At 37.2% G+C, this 21,183-nt stretch overlaps 1 protein-coding gene across 4 annotated transcripts in view; it reads left to right on the top strand.

The window, feature by feature from the left end:
- bend5 (BEN domain containing 5) overlaps positions 1-21,183 on the top strand; it is a 513,667-nt gene that overhangs the window by 321,842 nt on the left and 170,642 nt on the right. For all 4 annotated transcript variants that reach the window (XM_088598977.1, XM_088598976.1, XM_088598975.1 and 1 more), the window contains one exon: positions 6,514-6,553. In XM_088598977.1, coding sequence (XP_088455103.1) covers positions 6,514-6,553 — 40 coding nt within the window. The remainder of the gene's footprint in view (positions 1-6,513; positions 6,554-21,183) is intronic.

Below are 21,183 nucleotides of genomic sequence, written 5' to 3'. Positions count from 1 at the left end.
CAAGCCTCGTTATTTGGTTAATATAATATCATGCTGAAAACGTATAAACAGAACATCTGTAATGAGCCTGTGGTGCTCTTTTGAAAAAACAAGACTGCTTTCCTCTTACAGTCAAGCCTGCAGTTCTGAATGTACCCAACAGAGGGGACCACTACATGCAGAGAAGGTATATCAGAGATTCACATCCTCTCTGATGTGATCTGTTTTAGAGAATTCTGCCTTATGTTAACAGAAGAGAATACCAGAGAGATGAACATTGATATCAAAAGATAAGAGAGTGAACTAGAAAGACAGACATGAATATTATGCAGAATCTGGTTTGACTAGAAACGGGCAATGAATTTCTCACTCAAGAGAGTGTCTGCTAATTTGGGTTTTGTGAAGAAAAAAAACTACTGTCACTTTCAATAAGGCAGGAGCGATAAACCTAAAACAGGTTACTAAAATGTGCCCCCTGTACTTTGACATTCTGAATCCTTGACCAGATATAAGATATTGATATTGAAAAATCATAATTTCCATAGTCACATGAAGCTGGTCTTTTGCATATTTCTTTATTTTTATTTTATTTCATAAAAATGTATCTTTAAAAGTCATATACAGGTATATTTATACAAGCCTTATACAGTACATTTTGTATGATATATTTTTCATTCAAAATTATTTTAGTCCATGCACTAAAATTGTTTATGTGGACTTGAACCAAAAAGAAGATTCTTGTCAGACAGTAACGAGCGATGAGGTGTAACATGAGAGCCTTTCAGAGAAGCGTGTAGAAGGTCCAACAGGTCTTGCGCTGCATCACCAGGGCTGGAGAAAAGGAACAGGCAGGGGTTATTATCTGTCACGCTGCTACAGTGACCTCTGCTGCACAATCACCCTCTCAGAACTAGAGCTCTGCTGAAACCTGTCCTGCTGCCGCCGCAGGAATTGTAGACAAATCTGTTGGTTGGATGCGTTGGGTGAAAGTAGATTTGGATGCATCCTAGAATTAGGTTGCCAGTGTTTCTGGGCAAAGAGTACAAAATTTAAGAACCTCTTCTTGTTTCTGCAGCGGTGTTTTGGGAAATGTGTATCTGATTCTTCTTCAGTTAAGGTGGCTTAGCTGCAAGTTAATGGTTTCAGTGACAGAGGACTGCTTGTTAGCTCAAATGCTCAAGGAAATTTCTGTAAAACATGTTCCAACTGTTGGTTGCTAGGGTATCAGTAATAAATGAAATTATGTCCGTGGCATTGGTAACTATCATATTTCACAGCAGCGTCCTCTATGACTATTAATAATGTGATAATGTATGCTTAGGACGTTAGCAGGTTTTGTCTCAGACCTTAGTATGTTAAAGATAATTGTTTTATATAAGACATTGGATTGGTTAATATCCAAGAGAACCAAGTCTTCATTTTTCATCAGATAGTTTCACACATTCTCATCGCCCCAGCGACATCTACAACAAATGGATTATTTGCATATTCACATTGATTATTAATATTCAAGGATGATTTTCATGTTGGGCAGCACAGTGGTTAGCACTGCCGCCTCGCAGCACTGGGGCCTTGGGTTCAATTTCTCGAGTGCTTTTTCTGTGGAGATTGAATGTTCTCCCCGTGTTCATATGGGTTTTCTCCGGTTGCTGTGGTTTCCTCCCGCAGTCCGAAGACTTGCTGGTAGGTCAATTGGTTCCTGGGAAAATTGGCCCTGGTGTGAGAGTGTGTGTGTCGTGTCCTGCGATTAACTGGCATGCCGTCCTGGGTGTATCCTGTGTGGCACCGGTGGCTTTTCAGGACAGGGCCTGGCTCCTCTGCGACCCCATAATAGATGGATAGGTGAATTTTCATCTATAGTACTTTATTACTAATCATAAAATGGATGTCTTGGTTTATTAGGTACTTATGGAAAATATGTGCCATGGTACTGGCAAAAACATTAGAAATAATACTTGTAGCACAGGAATCAGACCTCCTGTACACCTTACAGACTGTGTGTTGTTTTAGTGACAAATGCCTAAGACATTTACAATACATGTACTGTACCATACAACTGAAAACAGGCAGATGAGGATAGTGGGTGTCTGGAATTACCCAACCATATTATTTAAGTAAGTACTTTAGAAAGCAGCAGGATGAGGACCTACGATTATTAAGCTACTAGCAATAATTATAACAAGCAAGAAGGTCCATATGCTCTCCTCTCATATATAGCCTTTCTAATGCTATTTGAGTCATTATTGTAGGTACAACCGACTCCTCCTCAAGACTTATTTTCTTGAAGCTTTACAACTGAAATGACACATAAGATCTAACTGCTGACAAAACCAGCACTTATAGGGATGTTCAACAGTGACAAGCTGAAAGAACGGACCCTTTATAGTCTGATCCTTACTGGCATTGGCAAAGTAAACACTGAACGAACACAAGTGGAAACCACAAGGAAGTGTATATCAACTGAGAACAAGTGGGTGTTCTTTACACAAAGGGTTGTGGGAGTGCGGAGCAAGTGCGGAGCAATCACCCATGTGATTGGTGCCAATAATTTGGCTTCTAAGCTACTAACTACCAAACAGATGGACCAAATGGCCAACTTTTCTTTTGTGCTTATGTTCTTAAAACCTTCACCAAGAAAATTGTGTGTATATCACAGTCACCAGTCCACATCTACAGAAGGAACAAATGGAGCATGTCATGGAAGTACTGTATGTTCTGTTTTCAGTGAATATCTAGTTTTTAGACACAAGCACTGAAACCCTGTGTCTTCAGTTAGTTAATTCACTACAAGCATAGCATTTGCTGTGATTAATAATTGATAGGACACAACTAAGTATAGTTAAACAAGCACTTATTAAAGTAGTGAGTAATATTGCTTCAGGTAAAGGATGACAGTGCTTGTCTGTGATCATATATGTACATATTGATTGCGTATTGTAAAAGGACGTAGGTTCAGACAAGATGGAGATCTAATGCTGCTGCCTTCACTCATCTCATCAGCCATGAGAAGATGAATGAACAGGAAAAAAAAACAGGAAGCAAAGGTGTCCCATATCTGCTCTCTGGAGGCAGAAGTTGGAAGTCCATTTTGTTTGTTTTAATCTTCTGCCCCCGAAAAGTCAATACTGCTATTTTGCTTTACAGTGAAAAAATTATATTTGAGATTAATATGAATATTACATAGAAGAAAATACATTCAAAATTATTAGTCATGTATCAAAACATAAGGCCAGTGCAATCAAAGGGAGAAATAAAAATAGGAAAATGTTAGTCTGGCTTTGTCAATCTTAGTATATTGTTCCATCTGAACATGTATTTTACATGTTGGAGAATAAAATGAATTCAGAACACTTAATAATAGATAAGTCAAAGTGACTACAGAAAAGCATTTCCAAGTATTGCACATAACATGGGTTACAGACTGCAGTTATTGCCTCAAAAAGATATACAGCCAAGTACTGACTTTTGCACTCACACAAATTTAACTTACAGTGAATTTTTTTCGCAGTATTTAATGGTCACTTGAAGTCATTGGTTTGCACATTTTTTATTTTTGATCTAATGAGGTCAAATGCAAGCATGAAATTAATTACCCAACAGTAAAATGTATATTATATTGTAGTTAACATTCACATTACCATTCATCGTGATAGCATAATTAAGAATTAGCAAAAATAACACCTTTGACTTGGCTGTCCCAGTACCTTTGGTGGACACTATACAGAATAAGTTTGAGTAGCTAGCTGTGGTAGCATGCATAGGCTACAAAGGAGCAGGTAAAGAAAAGGAACACACTGAAAAGTAATAAAGGAGCACAACATTTCAGCTGTGGAGCCTTCTTTATCTGTGACACCTGAAGGAGTCTCCACTGCCAAAACGTTGTTTATTCTTTTTTTCTTTCAGCACACAATACATTGTGTATGCAAGCAATAGATCCTTCATCAGCTCTTGTAAATGAGTACACTAGATGCTTTCTAAGGAGGACTTTTTCAAATGTAATACAATCTACTTTCAAGGGGAACACTTAAAGCGTGTTCTGATTATGTGTGGTTTTCTACTAAACCTGTTGAATCTGTAGGAAGTAAGCTGTGGTCTGTGATTGCAGACTCATTGATCATGATCCCTGACCTATGAATTCATTCTGAGCAGGCAGCCACTTACTGGTAAAGAGAAAGAAAGCCAAGGTACATAAAAAAAGATTCTCCATTTTCAGCAGTAAGTGCGGCACATGATCTCATTTTATTTCTCTGGGGTTGAGAGAAAAAGGTGTTGATTAATTTAGCACTCTGAAATTCCAAGGTTTGGCAGAGAGAAAGGGATACGATAGCAATATGTGTCCTTACTCTGGACAGGACATCTGAAGTATAAAATTGGGTATGATTTCAAAACACTCAATTACAGTGTCTTCAGTGATACTCAAAAGCCTGACCATAGTTGTTGAAGCAGGAAGACTTAAATACACAATAGCAAATGTTCTTGTATATAAAGAACCTAGTGCAAAGACATCCTCATAAAATTGTACCACTGTTGATTTACAATATATTTAATGGTACAACCTAATTGGCATCACCATACAATGGTCAAATGTACACTTTTCAAATTCGTCTGCATATTATGCTCATAATGGCTCATTTGAAAGTATCCAGACCCTTGCTCAGTTTTTGTTGCTTTAAAGCTTGCAGTCATAATACTTTGCAGAGATGTATGTTTACAACCTTTCCACGCATTCAGTACAAAGCAAAAAAACAAGAAAGAAGTAAACAGCTAATATAAAAGAAAACTGTGATGAGAATGTAATGTTATGAAAAAGTTATAATTGCGTAGGTAACTAAACCCTTTGCTACAGCAAAAATAAATAATATAGGTGCACAAAATTACCTTAATGCGCCCCACAGTTAATTGAGTGGCCTCTGTCTATGTGCAATAATCGTGGTTCATGTGATTTCAGAATAAATCCACTTCTCTAAGTCAGGTCCCTGATCTAGGTGTAGTTTGTTTAGTATTGACACCTATCATTTATCTTGTTGGAGCATAATAGATTTTTTGTATAACAAAACCAGTACAGAACTTCTTTTACATGTAAACACATGACTTTAATACCAACCAACAAATCCCAGAAAGAAGAGGAGGTACAGTATAAAGTAACTGCAATTTTTTTTTATCAAATCTGTCCATTTTCTAACCACCTAATCTAATAGGGGATCGCGGGGAAGCCTGAGCCTGTCCCGGCAAGCAACAGGCATAAGACAATTCATTGAGGGCAGACACAGATAAAGACCCTCACACACTCCAATTTTCGCAGACGCCAATTAACCTACAAGTAGGCCTTTGGACTGAGGAAGGAAATCCCTAAAACTAAATATTTCAAATAGTGTGTAGATCATCAAAAAAAGTACTCTGTCTGTAAAAAAGGGCGTTTTCAGTTCTAAACCCTCATTATTATATAACTCATTTGTTTCCTCAGATCCCTGATTTATTGCTATGCCTGAAGCAGTCCAGCAAACATGGAAACAAGTTAGAGCACATCATACTTAACATTTGCATACCCTGTTAAAGATAAGACACTTAATATCTCCTGACCTTATTGCAGTTTTTCATTCTAGATGTAATGAACATTGACCTGCCTTCTAATTGAACAACACATCTCTGCCATCACTTTTCACATACCTTTACTCACAATGCTGCATGCCCTTTGATGACAGCTGATTTCTGAATTTTTACAGTCCATGGCCATATTCGTCATTTGTAATGGCAATATAGCTTACATTTCAAATGTATTACCTTACCTTAATTGTACTTACATTTTTTAATTTGGACTGGATTGAAATATGTTATGTATGTGGATCTGAATAAGTCAAGGGTATGGGGACAACAATTTGTAAACATCATGTTTTCAGGAGTTAAAAAGACATAACTTCTTTTTTTCTTACTTGAGTTATGAGAACATATATGAATATATACACCTTTTTGTAGGTACTTAAATGTCTGCAGATTTGTGGGGAATCATTTACCAAGCACTTAAACTGAGCTCTCCATATTCATAGTGCATCCGTATAACTTTTATTCACAAGTGCAGTACTGTGTTTGCATGTAGGCAGAATATGATTGAGTATTGACAAGTTTTTTCATTCATTCTTTTTAAGTTAATTTTGTTCAGGACTGTTGGAACCTGAATAAAAGCATTCTGTGACACTGTTTACAAATTGCACATGTCACATTGATCTGGTTTTCAGATAGCAAAGTTAGATGTGAAAACAATAGGAATCCAAAGAATTTACCACTTTCACTCAATTGTTTTAGACAAGTTCTTTTTTTCATCTCAGAAGAAAAGCTGCTCTTTTTAACAGAACATCAGTTCTATTCCATTTTCCACCACATGCCTCAGATTTGCGATGATTGTCTACAGCACCTTTCTAGGACTCCTTACCTGCAGTTATCAGGATATCACTTTCTTTTGAGTGTGGATTCATGGATGTCTTGAGTGAGTCTGCCAAAGGCAAACTCTTCAATGGCTGTTCTCTGTTTCTTTTTCAGCAACAGAGGCGGCTTGACCTTCTGACCATAACAAGTCCTGGTGAGTACATGGATTCCCTCAATAAACAGCTGGTTTGACTGCCCACTGACCATTGAGCATATTGGAAACAAAAAAAATTATTTTGCTCTCAAGCGACTTCTGAGCAACAAAATATGTGGTTGCATTTTTGATTGTGAAAGGGTTCTCTTCCAGTGCCGGACAACTATTCTCTGTTTAATTCAATTGCAAAAACAGGACAATAGCAAGGGCTTGCTTTTAACTTCACTGTGCTTGGGGGTTCAAAGAAGAATTTAATATATTATTATTGCTTTGACATGAGTATCTGTTTTCACTTCAAGGATTGTTATTTTTGTTCAAGTTGTTAATTTACTTTAAGTATAGTTCACAAATTTGTTGCCGAAGAACAGATTACTGCTTCGAGATTATTGTTTTGGGGCTCTATTTGAATTTGGTTTCTCAAAACATTCCAGATCATGATGTTTCATGTAAATTAGTTGATTTCAGACTCCTAAGTTGTGTAATAATAAAATCAGGTGTCTAATAATTACTAAATTAAGTCAAACCTAATTTTTTTATACTGCACATGAAAGCACCTGAGAGCACCTTATGGATTTAAAACAAAAAATATACAAAAAAAGAGGGTAAACAGGCATTCAGATAAGAATATTTCTGACTTTGGCTCAAAGGAAGTCAGTTCAGCCTACAGTAGCTGATATCAAGTGTAATTGAATTCCTTAGTCAAGTACTGTAATATAACAGCAAAAAGCTTTATCCCTGGCAGATTTCAGGTGTTTTTTTTTGTTACAACAAGGCAATCATTGTTTTTAGATCCCAGAGAGCTTTACAAAACTTTTGGAATCAAAAGCTCCTAGAGATACACTTACTTACAACAGTTTTAAAATCAATTTGAGAACTCACAGATACCAAATGTAATGATTTGATGTAATATGGTGGAATCATCTGGTGGGAGGAAGAATTCTCGCAGCTGCTGATTTTAATAGTAATGAGACCAGGAAATAAGGAATTGAAATCATCAAGCCATGAAATATAAATGTGTATATCAATTTATCCATCCATCAGGTTTCAATATAGCTGTATGTCTGGTGATATATAAACTGATGGTAAAACGCAGAACCAAATCTAGGTGATCTTGGATGCAAACCAGCTTGTCTGCTTCTCTGAACCAGACCTTAACCCTTCCTAAGAGAGAAGATTAAAAAGGCACAACAGTTTTTTCTTTATCGTCAAGGATGTTATCCTTGAGTGTTGAGACATGATCAACAAGGCCCTGTACCCACACAAAGTTCTGGGCTTGAGCTGAAAGGCCAACAGAAAGATCCACAGATAAAAGCAGGTGACATTTAAAGTGATCCTGATTTTCATATCTGTAAAAAAAAGCTGCAGCAGCACCAAGTGAGGTGAGCTCTAAAGTTACCAAGCATTGAGAGATTTGTTTAAAGGGAAAGCTTTTACATCATATAATTTATTTTTAGTTTTAATTTCAGAAAATATTTTTTGGGTAATTAGAAAATGGGAAAATTCGTTTGTTTATTATTTCAGTTTCAGCTTTTCAGTTGTTTAGCCTCATCTCCTTCAAGATTGTGTGCATTACATTAATTTTGCTTTGCATTAATTTTGAGTTCTTGGTTATATACTGTATATATATCTTGCAAAGCCATGGACATGTGCTGTGTTTAACATTTTCACATCAAAGCTGTAACACTATACATCTGTCCACAATAACTCTAAATCCAGGCTATGATAGGCGTCCTTAACAGAAATTTGCTTAGACTCACCGCAATGCCCAGGCAAGTTGGTGAGCTGGTTAAAGGACTGAATCCTGAACCTGTCTGGTGAAAGTGCCATATTGCCAAATGAAGTACCTGGCAGCATACATTTAGGGTTTGGGAGTTGACTGTTAAAAATACATAAAGTAGGATGAAATCAATTAAATTTGAGATGGGCTTCTTCATAAATCAAGAGATTGTCAGGAAATGTAAAAACAATACAATGCAATTACATGTACAACTTCCTCAGACAGATGCCTTACCCACAGGTTTATCAGTGCATTTCATCTAATTGAAATGCAAAACTTTCTACTTGTCCAGTTTATCTATTTTAAGAATAGATCTTGCGAACATGCTTGCTAAACAGTACATAGAGTCAAGAAGGCAATCTGTGTCACCTTTCACACAGGCTAATTTTTCTAAATCATATATTGCCAACAGCCATATCACCCTGCAAGTCACAACTGGCAACCCACTGAAGCTAAGCAGGTGTGAGCCTGGTCAGTAGCTGGATGGGAGTCCTCCTGGGAAAAACTACAGTTGCTGCTGGAAGAGGTGTTAGTGGGGCCAGCAGGGGGTGCTCACCCTGCAGTCTATGTGGGTCCTAATGCCCCAGTATAGTGACGGGGACACTAAAAAAGTGCTGTCCTAAGGATGAGACATAAAACCGAGGTCCTGACCAAGGTCATTAAAAACCCCAGGGCGTTTCTTGAAAAGAGTAGGGGTGTTACCCCGGCATCCTGGCCAAATTTCCCATTGACTCTTACCAATCATGGCCTCCTAATAATCCCCATCTAAGAATTGGCTTCATTACTCTGCTCTCCTCCCCACTGATAGCTGATGTGTGGTGAGCGTTCTGGTGCACTATGGCTGCCGTCGCATCATCCAGGTGGATGCTGCACATTGATGGTGGTGGAGGGTAGTCCCCATTACCTGTAAAGTGCTTTGAGTGGAGTGTCCAGAAAAGCATTATATGAGAGTAAGCAATTGTTATTATTACTATTATTATTATTATTATTATTATTATTATTATATAATGTCCTTTGGTGTACAACCGGACACTACAGGAGAGATACGGTAAAGCTGGGTGTCTGTACCCTGGACACATGGTGTAAAGCAACAGTGGAGTCACTCTCAGTGTGAAGTCAGTGAAAAGAAACAGCTGCAAATCGTTAACGGCTAATGATTGGACGAAAATACTCTTTTCACCATTTCAGCAAATTAGGACAAAATTATTATTTTGCTCTACTCCATGTGAGGAGGAGAAGATTTGTGGTACCCAAAGTGAGATTAAAAATAGGTCATTCAAATAGTTTGTTTAAAGATGCACTTCATTAAGATCTGCATAATAACTGTTAAAGTGCTTTTTCACAGGGTGGTTATGACACTGCACCCAAGGTGCAGTGTTTTCTGTTTCCAGCTCCCTATAGGAACAGTGTTATAACTGGCACTGCTGGGGATGGGAATGTGTTGTCTTCTGAAAGCAGCTGGGTGATCGAACAAATAATAGGGATGGAGAGGAGAAACAGATGGGTAAGCGAGAAAGGATACAGGGCCCATATGCTTAAAATATCTGGATGGACTAATATGCTTTGATTAAAATAATGTTTATGTGAGGTTTGCAAAACCTGCTAATTTATCAGTTTTATTTGGCATCTGTTACCCCAACCCACAGAAGAGAAAACCTGACCTTCAGAACCTTGAAAAAGGCAAAGAACTATATCACGAAAACAGCAATAGTGTGTCTCGAGTTTTTGTAAAAGTTGTTTTAAACTTTTTCTATGCCTATGTTCCTTCATATGAATTGCAAAACCAGGGGCAATTTTTCAGTATTCCTAAAGCTCTTCATACTGGATTCTAAAACATTTCTGTAGTTTTATATTTTGTGATGAAGAGTTGTACTATTTGCCATTTTAGTAATTGACTTGGAACAGATCTACCATTTGAAAATATCTCTTATCAGTTCTAATAAAAATCACTATTGCTGCCTGTCACTCTAGAATGTAGTATTTTAGTACTGCACGTTGTAATTGCCATTTTGTAATAATTAAAATAAAGCAACATCTTAGCAGTTACTTTAAAATATTGTATAATTAATTGATGTCTTACATTTATAATGTTTTTCAAGGATTAAAGCAAACAGTCTAGAGTGTCAAACATTTGAAAACATCATTAAGGTTACAAACTCTTGTGTCATATTTTTAAATATAATCATTTTTTAATGAATTATTGCTTTCTGTGTTGACAATAAAGTTAGCAACAATAATAGTTTCTGTTCAAAACGCCATTAAAAAGCATATTGCTATCCAATTTGTTTTCAAGGATTTTATAATGCGTAGAAATAAATGACTATTTAATGATTATATTTGACTTTTAGTTCTGAATCATCTGTATCCCTTTTATCATTTACTGTATGTGATGATTTAAAAGAAGATGCATCATTCAGCAAGGGGTAAAATTTCAAGTTTGAGTATAATTGAGATAGAGGACATTTTCTATATGTCTTCAAAGGGGAGGTTTTTCCACACTTATGTTACTTTACAGAAGATGCTTCTGAAGTACAGAGTACTGTAAGGTCATTTTCTGAGCCTGAGGAAACCATCTTTTAGCTACGTAAGCCAGATAGCAAAATACAAAAGAAACAGCGTAATGCTCTGCCTTACCACAAAGGAGACCTTTTTCTTTGTAAAGGCTCGGTGTAACAACAGAAATGGATTTGTGAAGATTACTAATAAGATCAAGACAGACTCAGAACATCAGTAAAGAAAGGCCTCCTTAGGTGTCTGAATAGCCTATCAACTGTGGGCTGCTCTCTGGTCTAAGAAGCTAATTTCACACCATCGAGGTGGCTGTATTTTGAGTGATGAGTGCTTTGCAGCACTGTGCTGTCGGGTCCCAGCTTTCGGGGGGCCTCATTAGCCCTGTGGTTTGAAGTGCGCTTTCCGTGCACCTTGGTATCCCCTTTTTAATTGGACACTTGAGCGCCAAGATGCGCATCTGGCTCTATTGAAGCCTGACATTTCAAACTGCTGACCTTTCTGGGCCCAGTGCAACTAAATAATGATTAGTCCCTGCCATTGTTCAGCCACAATGACATGAGATACACACATGCCGAGCAAAGTGGAAGAAAAAAGGAAAGAAAAAAAAACAGAGAAGAAGCAAGCCATTCAAGAGTCAGTTCCGGGGTTAGCACAATGAGAAAATTGGGTGCGAACATTCTTTTGCCAAGTTATTGTGCTGGTATTGATTTGAATGCCCTTTTCATATCTCTGGACACAGAGTTGTATTGTGTTGATCTAAATTAACTTTGGTGCGTCTTGTGTCTCTCTGTGTGTTTTTTCCTTACTTTTCCTCTGTTACAGAAGAAAGGTCAATTACATTCATGAGACTTGGATAGATGTGTGAGCTCCAAGAGGAGCAATAAGATAATAGGCAACCTTCAGATCTCCTCTAATGACACTGTAATTTCTCTAAAAGCCTGTCAGCACTGGGACCCAAAACTCCCAGGAGTTTTAGAGTCAACTTTAGAAGGCTGAAGAATTTGACGGCAGCCAGGAATCAAGTGCTGCTAAACTGTAATTTTACAGTGTATTTTTTAGGTTCAATAATCCATCACATTTAAAATTAAGCCGAGAGTGCTTTATAAGAAAAAAAATACAAATATACAAGTATATTTAGTAAATAACTGTCAGGTATTTTTTAGAAATGAAAGAGAATGACTATGGTTTTGAAAATCATGTAGTTTACTGTATGTTTGTTCTCTTTATGAGCTTTTGTGTTTACAGTGGTGAATAAATGTTATTCAGGAGGCAGGAGGTAATTTGTTTTGGATGTTATTTCACTTTTCCACTTTATTCCCCCCTGTTGTAATGCATTGCCTTTTACCTTACATTACCTTGAAAAAATCATCTTAATGCTAATTTCGTGTTGAGCTTCAGCAAGTCTTCAAACTCACAATTACCAATACCCTATCTATAGTTTGTTTGTACTATCTGCATGTAATACATTGATCAAGTCTACATCAAAGGTGGTTTTACATTATTGAAGTCTTTTTGAAGTTCTTTTGCAGTTTCTACAGAGTTTGCTCTTGCTTCAGAGTCTTCTTACTTCGGTATAATCTGCAAAATCCACTGGTTTACTTATTGTTAAAGGATCAGAATAAGTAAGAAAGAGGAGTAGTCCCAATACTGATCCCTGTGGTACTATTGTACATTATTAAGTGATATTAATTTGAGTATACACCCCCTCTTCTCTCTCTGTTTTCAATCTATTAACCAGTTTTCAAATCAAATGCATGTATTACATCGATTACCTGTTGTCTACAATTTAGGAATTCATCTTTTATGAATAACTTTATTCAAAGCCTTTTGAAAAATCATATCATACATTCTACATGTATCCATTTATGCTGTTGCGTGTTCAAAGAAGAACTATTAAAGCCCCCCTATTCTAAATCCATGTGGACTGTCCTCTAGAAGAATAATTTCTGTAACTTTCATGTAATTCAAGTGAGAGTTCTAGGTCTATAATTACTTTGTTTAGTTTTGTCACCTGTTTATGCATGGGTGTTCCATTAGGTATAATGTCTCTGTCTTGAGTGCCTGCAGCACAAGTTTTGTTAATAGCCTTTCACGGGGGTCTTCAACCCTGGACCTTTAGAGCCCCAAATCAGTTGTTTATTATAGATCACCCTAAATCACCTGTTATTTAAAGATTAGGAGCACTTGTTTGAGCAATTGATCAATTAAGCAAGTCACTGGTCCTTTAGGATCTGTCCAAATTCCTTAATTGAACACACCACCTTTCTAATTGATCATAGTTAAATTGTTTCAGGTCAGGTCAAGTATCTACAGTATATCGGTACTGGACTTTCCAGGATCATGGTTGGAGATCCACGGCCTGTGGTTAACATTTCTTGTTGTGCACTAGCAAACCCTTTGGGGTTACAGAGAAATCAATTTTGCACAGTCTTAAGTCAGCACTGTAGGATTGCAGTGGAAGTACTTTTTAGTGTCTTGAGATGTTGTTTTATTGGCTGCAGATTATCTGGTTGAGGTTAGTCAAGAGGAAGTAGCATAGTCATAATATAGAAGGTCTTCAGTGTTTGTGTATAGACTCCTTATTTGATAGTAGCATTGGGCTGGGGTTAATCAATTTAGATTAATATCAATAGTGAAAATATCACCCTGAGTGTTTCAACAGTGGGGAAAAATGAATTATGTCATTGCATATGATGGCAGTGGTTTCTGTTGTCAAATCTGCTGTGCTTGTTTTAATTGGATAGCATTACCAAAATTCAAACATTTGTGTCTGTTTGCCGTGCACAAAGGCATTCTGACCCGGTATCCATGATCCTCTAATGGGCGAGACAACGATTAAACTGAATTTCTTGCCCAAAAGTGGTCACTATCCTGCCGGTTAGTATTTGCATGCACGGATAGTTCCTTTTGCATTCAAAAGCCCAGATAATTTTCAAAGGACCTTTATATTACTGTTCAAGCCATGTTGTATGCTTTCTTCCAAGCAAAAGACAGGGAATCTCAAATCAATCACTTACCCACATTACAGTATATGTTTTAATTTCATTCAGGCAATAATGTTTTCCAGAGAGTCACACTCTCCCAGAATCACTCAGGACTCACACAAGACCCATAGAACTCCCCACACAATTTTTGACTGCTCTAAATACTGCCCACCCGAGCCCTAAAAGCTCCTGTCAAACTACTTCAGCCAACTTCATGTGTCACTCATTGTCTTCTTTCAAAGTATTTATTCTATCCATGATACAAATCAGCACCTCATCCTGCAGATAGTGTGTGCTGTTACATCACTAAAATACAACATTCCAACTAAGCACTACTGAACAGCAGCTTTGCTTTGTTACTATGGGTGATAGAAATCTTAAGAGAGGGATAGTAGTTCAGATGGGTAGCCGCGTCAGCATGTGTAGTCCGCAAAGGAACAAGTAATAGGTTTATTCCATGCTGAAAAGAGAAGAGAGAAAACAAAATTTTTCAGCTGTGAAGCCTTCTTCGGGTGTGAGAAAGGAATATCCACTCTAGCAATCCTGAAGAGAGGGATATCCACTCTAGCAATCCTGACCACCTTCTGGTTTCCTGTTGCTCATGGCTACAATAACTTATACCATCTGATGTGTTTTTGGGATAGCCAGGTTGTCATTTTGCAAAGTAATGAAGGTAGACTGATTAATGTACCATTCATTTAACTTTATTTACTTGATCTTTACTCCCTCTCAGGATATTCTTGCAATAAAGGTGACCAGCTGTTCATGACTTTCTATGTTGCCACTCAGTATACAGTAGTATCTCACCACTATTGATACTCCTAAGAACTGAATAAAACAAATTAATATTATACTACAGTGCTATTAATAATGCTAATACTGTAAGCTTTGTTTTTACTCATTGCATAATGCAGTGCTAGGTGTGTTGTTAATTAATTGAATTGAATAATAATACACTCAGCATAGCTTGTACTTGTGCTCACTCATTCAAAGAAAATAGAAACTTTTCCTGCTGTCTGCGCCTTGGGCTCAGTTGGGTTCAGTGTCACTTGCTTTAATTGACCACATGAATAAATTCATTGTTGTCTGATGAGCTGTCACTGTCTTCAACATTCACTATAACAGTTTTATTCCCCCCAGTATACGTATCTTACAAATGGTTTGTTTTTGTAACACAGCTCAGCTCAACCAGCCAACATACAATAGGAGCTTTTCCAAATTTCAGCATGAACATTAACTTTTTTCTTAATCACTGGGAGATTGTAGTTGTAGCCCACTTTACCTCCCCTTACACCCTACCAAGTTCAGCCCAAAACTGGGAAAGCAGTAATAGAAGTACATTAAACCAATTAATAGGTTTATTCCATGCTGAAAAAAAGAAGAGAGAAAACACAACGTTTCGGCCGTAGAGCCTGAAGAAGGCTCTACGGCCGAAACGTTGTGTTTTCTCTCTTCTTTTTTTCAGCATGGAATAAACCTATTACTTGTTCCTTTGCAGCCTACGCATGCTGACACAGCTACCCACCCGAACTACACTAAACAAAGCTGGGTATAATATCTGGAGCTGCACTATGAAACAGTACTTCTAAGAATTGAAAGTCAGCTTCGTCACAAGAGACTGCTTAGTGGGGCAGATTATGTTTATTAAATCTGCTGTCATCACTGCCTGTACTGTGCTTAAACACTCAAGAGCGATGAGCAGTGTCTTTCCCTTTTACCTTGTATTTTATTAAACAGACACACAGGCAGTTAAGTCTCAGATACTAGTACAGTCAGCAGTCAGCTCACAGAGATGTCTGGATCAACAGACAAAGCAAACAATGGGGTGTTTCCTCTCCTGTGCAATTAAGAACCTCTTAAGGGGAATCATACTATCATAGTCACTGTTTCACAGAATGATAATAGAAAACAGAATGTACTTTACAGAACTAATTTGCAGTTAACAAAAATCCCAGTCTGCATCATAAACCAAGGCCAGTGGTATAGGTACTGAAACTCATTGTCCATTTTAACAGAAAGTTAGCCTACAAAACACTGGGCACAAGCATAAAGTATTTAGAAATACAATAAATAAAATAATTGCAGATGTCCTAATACTGAAAACATGCAACTGGGTACAAATGTATACATTGATGTATCTTAAGGTAACTTTTAACAAAGTTTTAATATGCTGTATATTTAATAGGCTCTATCTCAAATGCCCCATTTATAAAAGATGAAAGCAAAGTTTTCCAATTACTCCAGTGTGATTCAGTATTATTGTTTTCAGAGGTAATTGGGCATTTTTAATGTCTTTAAAGTCTCCCTTATATTACAATTATAAAAAACTAAGCCAGATATTGTTGAACTCTTATTATAGACAGAAGAGAGATACCAATAAATTACAATGTCACATATTTAGTAAAGTTGTAAGCACACTATTTACTGAGTATTCATAGACTGGCTGATATCATTTCAATCAATAAATAAAATAAGCAAGTATCAATGTGTAAAAATAATACAATAAACAGCATGCCAAGATGAAATAAAATATACTGTATGTATACCTATCTAGCAATTAGTTGGCAGTGCCTATACTGTACCTAATTGTTAGCATTCATGAGCCACAAGGTCCATCACAGTGTTTGTAATTGAGTTTATCCAGAACATTAAGGTCTGGGATGCACAGTTTTTGTCCTTGTGACTTCTTGTTTTCATTTTATCCAATCTCCAAATTGCACAACAGAAAGAATTATTTGTTTAACTGAGCTTTTTAGCTCATTTGCCAGGTCTTAAGCAGTTGGTAATATAAAGCAGTCCACTGTATTTAGCCTGAATCTATTGTGGCTTTCTGGGACCAGAGATGGGTATTACTTAATAAAGCCAAAGACTGGTATATAAATCTACTGTATCTGCTTGGTTTTAATGATGGACAGCTAAAGTGTCTTCTCATGCTGTCATTTATGATTACAGCCATTTTCAGTAGTAGCATTTTAGTGGATTGTGGAGTGCTGCTTCCTATCTCTGCGGGCACAGTGAGAAAGGCAGGACGACATCTTTGTTGGGATCCCTGTCCATCGCTGGGTACACACCCACACATGCATTCACTCTAACGTGCATTTCGGCACCAAGCTAGTGATGCCAGTTAACCTAGACTGTGTGCCTTTGGACTATAGGAGTCCGAAAAACAAACCCACTAGAAAACAGGCAAACATGCAAACCACACACAGGCAGAGCCAAGTTCCCAGGATTCCTGAGCTGTGGAGCAACAGAGCCCCCCTCATTTATGTCTACGCTTTATTTTAAAACCCTGTCATGTAGGAGTGCGATCAGAGATTTGTGTCAATCATTTTTAGATGAACACGAGATGGCTGAGGAGTAAAGTTTTCTTTAGCAAATTTTGTATTTTATACTGTTCCTACTTACAAGATGAACGAAGTCAGAAGAGAGAGTCCTGTGAGTTGCATCTTATTTTATATTAGCCACTGCTTTTCATGTGATTTTCTTCTGCCGCTTGTGGGTTTTCCTAGTTTAGAAACCCTTGACACAAAGTGTGCATCTTATTTCCAACAAACTCCTGTGTTAGTGCTGTGCAATGAGCATGGAATCGGTAGACTGCTGTGACTCAGCCTCGGCTCTGAAGATGGTTGGGGGGGTTGCTTTACAGTCGTCACACTGGCTGCAGTAGGAATAAGTTGAAATTTTTTTATAGCCTCTGAATTGTTTCAAAGGGCCCAATTTGTTATATTTATTGAAAGGTTGGTGACAGCATATGGCAGGCGTGCAAGTGAGAGATTGAAATGAAATCCGTGTGACGGGCAGGAATTATGGGTGATTTGGACAGGCAGCCTTGGTGCTCTGGGCTTACTGTTTAAAAGACTTACAACAGCTCTCTGTGTCTCTGCAAAAGTCTAACACAAAGCTAGCAATAAGAATAAAGACAGTGATTTTACTTTTCTCTCATTTTTTCTCAATAACTGCCTTTATCTGAAATTTTCTACCATAACAGCGGTAAAATATATAAAGAAAATACGAGCTGAATGACCTACCCTTATTTAAAGCTGTATACCTATACGATTTTTTATCTATAAAACAACAGCTAATATATAGTAATTGCTACAGAAGATGTCTTTGTGTCATCTTGTTATTATATGACTGTTAATGTGCCATTTCACTGAATGTAACTTTTTTGTTGCACTGCATGTACTAGAATTTGACCTGTTGAACACTCCAACAGAAATATCCTGTTGTTGAGACGTAATAGGAGTCAGATGAAGATTAAGTGTTTTCTTTTTTATGTGTGGCTAATTTTAGTTTGTCAATTGCTTTGTTTACAAATTGTCCTATATACAGAAATGGCAAATGCCTATTAGTAAAAGACATTTAAAAGATTTTCACCTTTATTATGTAACATTAAGCATTTGTATAGGAGTAACAGCATTGTTACTGCTTTGTAGTAATCTTCAGAGTTAAAAGTTAACCAGGGTTTTGATGGGTCAATATTTGGGTGGAAGACATCTAAGGAAAACCAGGTTGTTGCAATACAATGGCTATACTGGGTATAATATATAGCCATTTCATAACTATATAGCCATACTATATATACATTTTATTGTGTTACTTTATGGAATCGTAATGTAATTATGATTTTTTGCCATTGATCGACACAAAACACTCTATAATGTCAAAGTGAAAACAAAATTCTACAGATCCTCCTAAATGAATTATAAATATTACTGTTACCAGCCAAGGGGTAAAATGTGTCATTAATGGAGTGGAGGGACTTGGCACAAAGTTGAGGGAAAAAAAGTGTGTTATTTGTCAAACACTATCGGGGGGTTATATGAATGACCAGCTGTGAAAACAACACTTCCTATTATTACTGTAATTATATCCTTTCTCTGTGAATTTGCATATTTTATCTCTCTGCACTTCATTGTTAGTGACTTCCATTATTCTAATGATGGAAAAAGACAAAAGAAAGTGGAAAAAATCCTCTAGCTCATCTTTCTAGCACTCTATTTTCCAATTGATTTCTGGGAAAGAAAGCACACATGACCAGAGATAAATAAGTGTGAGTACGCTAATGAATGGAGGATACCAGTTATAATTAAGCTGGCAAAGAGGAGTGAAAAGGTACAAGATAAAAAAGAAACATTTGCAATATGTGCATCATTAACCTCTTGTTTAAAATTAGAGCTCCTGCACTACTTAACCATATGAGCAATTAATTGACGAAGTAAACAGATTTTTTTTCTCAATAATTAATTCATTAACCAAATACATGTTTCATGCTGCCATGCAAGAAAGCAAAACAGAATACATACTGTACAAACAGTGAAGCTGAATTCACAAAACACATGAAAAGGTTACTTCATTATCTTCAAGCATCCCACATGAGAAAGTGCTCACAGAATGCCTTTAGCTGTATCAGCAGTGTTGTTTTCTCAGCATAAAGAAAGGTGATGCTTTTTAAACAGTTTCACCTTTGCCAGCTTTTGATAAGTGGTAACTGTAAAATCTAGTGGCTTGCAGATGGTACAAAAAGTTGCTCTCTAAGCCAGCTCAAAAGACAGCAGAAGATTGGAAGGAATTCCCTATGGATTCGCTAAAGCCTCCTTTTTCAAATGTCATTGATCGGCCCAAGCAGATGCAGAAATTGGAGGTGGTTGTGTTGAACATCTGGTGCAGTCTTTCACAGCAGTAGTCCTTATCACAATACCTGGCATGACCTGTTGTAAAAAGGAGTGTTCTCTATTTTGTGCTGCGTGCTTTTGGGTTTACCTACAAAAGCAGGTATTGACTTTTATTCTTGATGAAATTAGTTGAGAGGTCTCAGAAATTACCAGACACCAAATTCTAGCATTCCATTTTTCAGGATGACTCAAGGTTGCATTTTTAAATCTCATCATGACACCTTTGTTACCCAAGGTGATGATTACATTTTTAGAGTCCTGATTGGAGCTGTGGTTAAGTTATAAAGACCCAGTGTTGTGTGAATAAAAGTATGTCTAGCAGACTGAATCAGTTGAAATGCATGCAGGAATCAAATTTGGCATTTGGATGTATTGATGTCAAATTTCCATAGCATAATGAGAAACACAGCCCTAATGTGGCCCATATCCAAACATTGAAACAGATTCATTAAGAGTTTTGTAATTGACAGAGAAATGGTGAAAAAAATTGCATACAGCACAAGTGGTTATTTTTATCATAAAAATATTTCTGCTTTCAGAGAGGATGGTGCGAAATGGATAGTAAACCAAATGAAATGAAACACCAACATAACCTAATCGGAATTCATTAGCCAGCTGCTATATCACCATGCAACTCACAACTGTCAACTGGAAGCTAAGCATGGGTAAACCTGGCCAGGACCTGGATGGGAGACCTCCTGGGAAAGCTGCTGGAAGAGTTGTTAGTGGGACTAGTAGGAAGGGCTCACCTTGTGGTCTATATGGGTTCTAATTCCTCAGTATAGTGACTGGGATACCCTAATGTAAAAAGGTACTGTCCTTTGGAGGAGAAATAAAACCGAGTTTCTGACTCTCTGTAGTTATTAAAAATGCCAGGGCATTTCTCGAAAAGAGTAGGGTTGTTAACCTGGCATACTGGCCAAATTTCTCCCTGGCCTTTACCAATCATGGCCTCCTAATAATCCCCATCTATGAATTGGCTTCATTACTCTGTTCTCCTTCCCACTGATAGCTGATGTGTGGTGAGAGTACTAGTGCACTTTTGCTGACATCACATCATCTACAGTAGGTGCGTTCTACACATTGGTGTTGGTGGAGGGGAGTCCCCATTACTCTTTGAGTGGAGTTTCCAGAAAAGCACTATATAAGCGTAAGGCATATTCATTTATGTGGTGTTATGAACTCATAACTGGAAGGTAGTAGGTTCAAACATCAGTTGAGACACTTCCATTGTACCCTTCGACTAGGTGCACAAATTGGTCCGGTAAAGTACCAGGCTGAATATGGGTAAATTACTGGATGGTGCAACATACGTCACTTGGGATAAAAGAGTCAGCCAAATAAATTAGTAATAATTAGTAAATTGTAGTAAAGAAGGTGAAGCAATAATATGTTCTTATCTTCTCACATTTAGTCTTCCAAAATGCAAAACGTGCCTACACATTTTTGTCCTGTGATCACTGCCATTGTGAATTTGTGATTCAGAACATCCTCATATTCTAGACAATTACATTTCTGACCCAAGTGTAAGTGTAGGAGATATGGCCTTTATGCATTAAAAGACATTGGTTGTATAATGTGTTTTATCTTTGCCTTTTTGTTTTTATTGAAGGCTTGGTACTGTATTAGGGCTGGCTGATTACTTCTGCTCAGTAATGATTTGAAAATACATTGTAAGAGACT

The sequence above is a fragment of the Lepisosteus platostomus genome, chromosome 11 (genome assembly GCF_059453375.1).
Source record: "Lepisosteus platostomus isolate fLepPlt1 chromosome 11, fLepPlt1.hap1, whole genome shotgun sequence".
NCBI lineage: Eukaryota > Metazoa > Chordata > Actinopteri > Semionotiformes > Lepisosteidae > Lepisosteus > Lepisosteus platostomus.
This window is presented reverse-complemented; position numbering and strand designations above follow the sequence as displayed.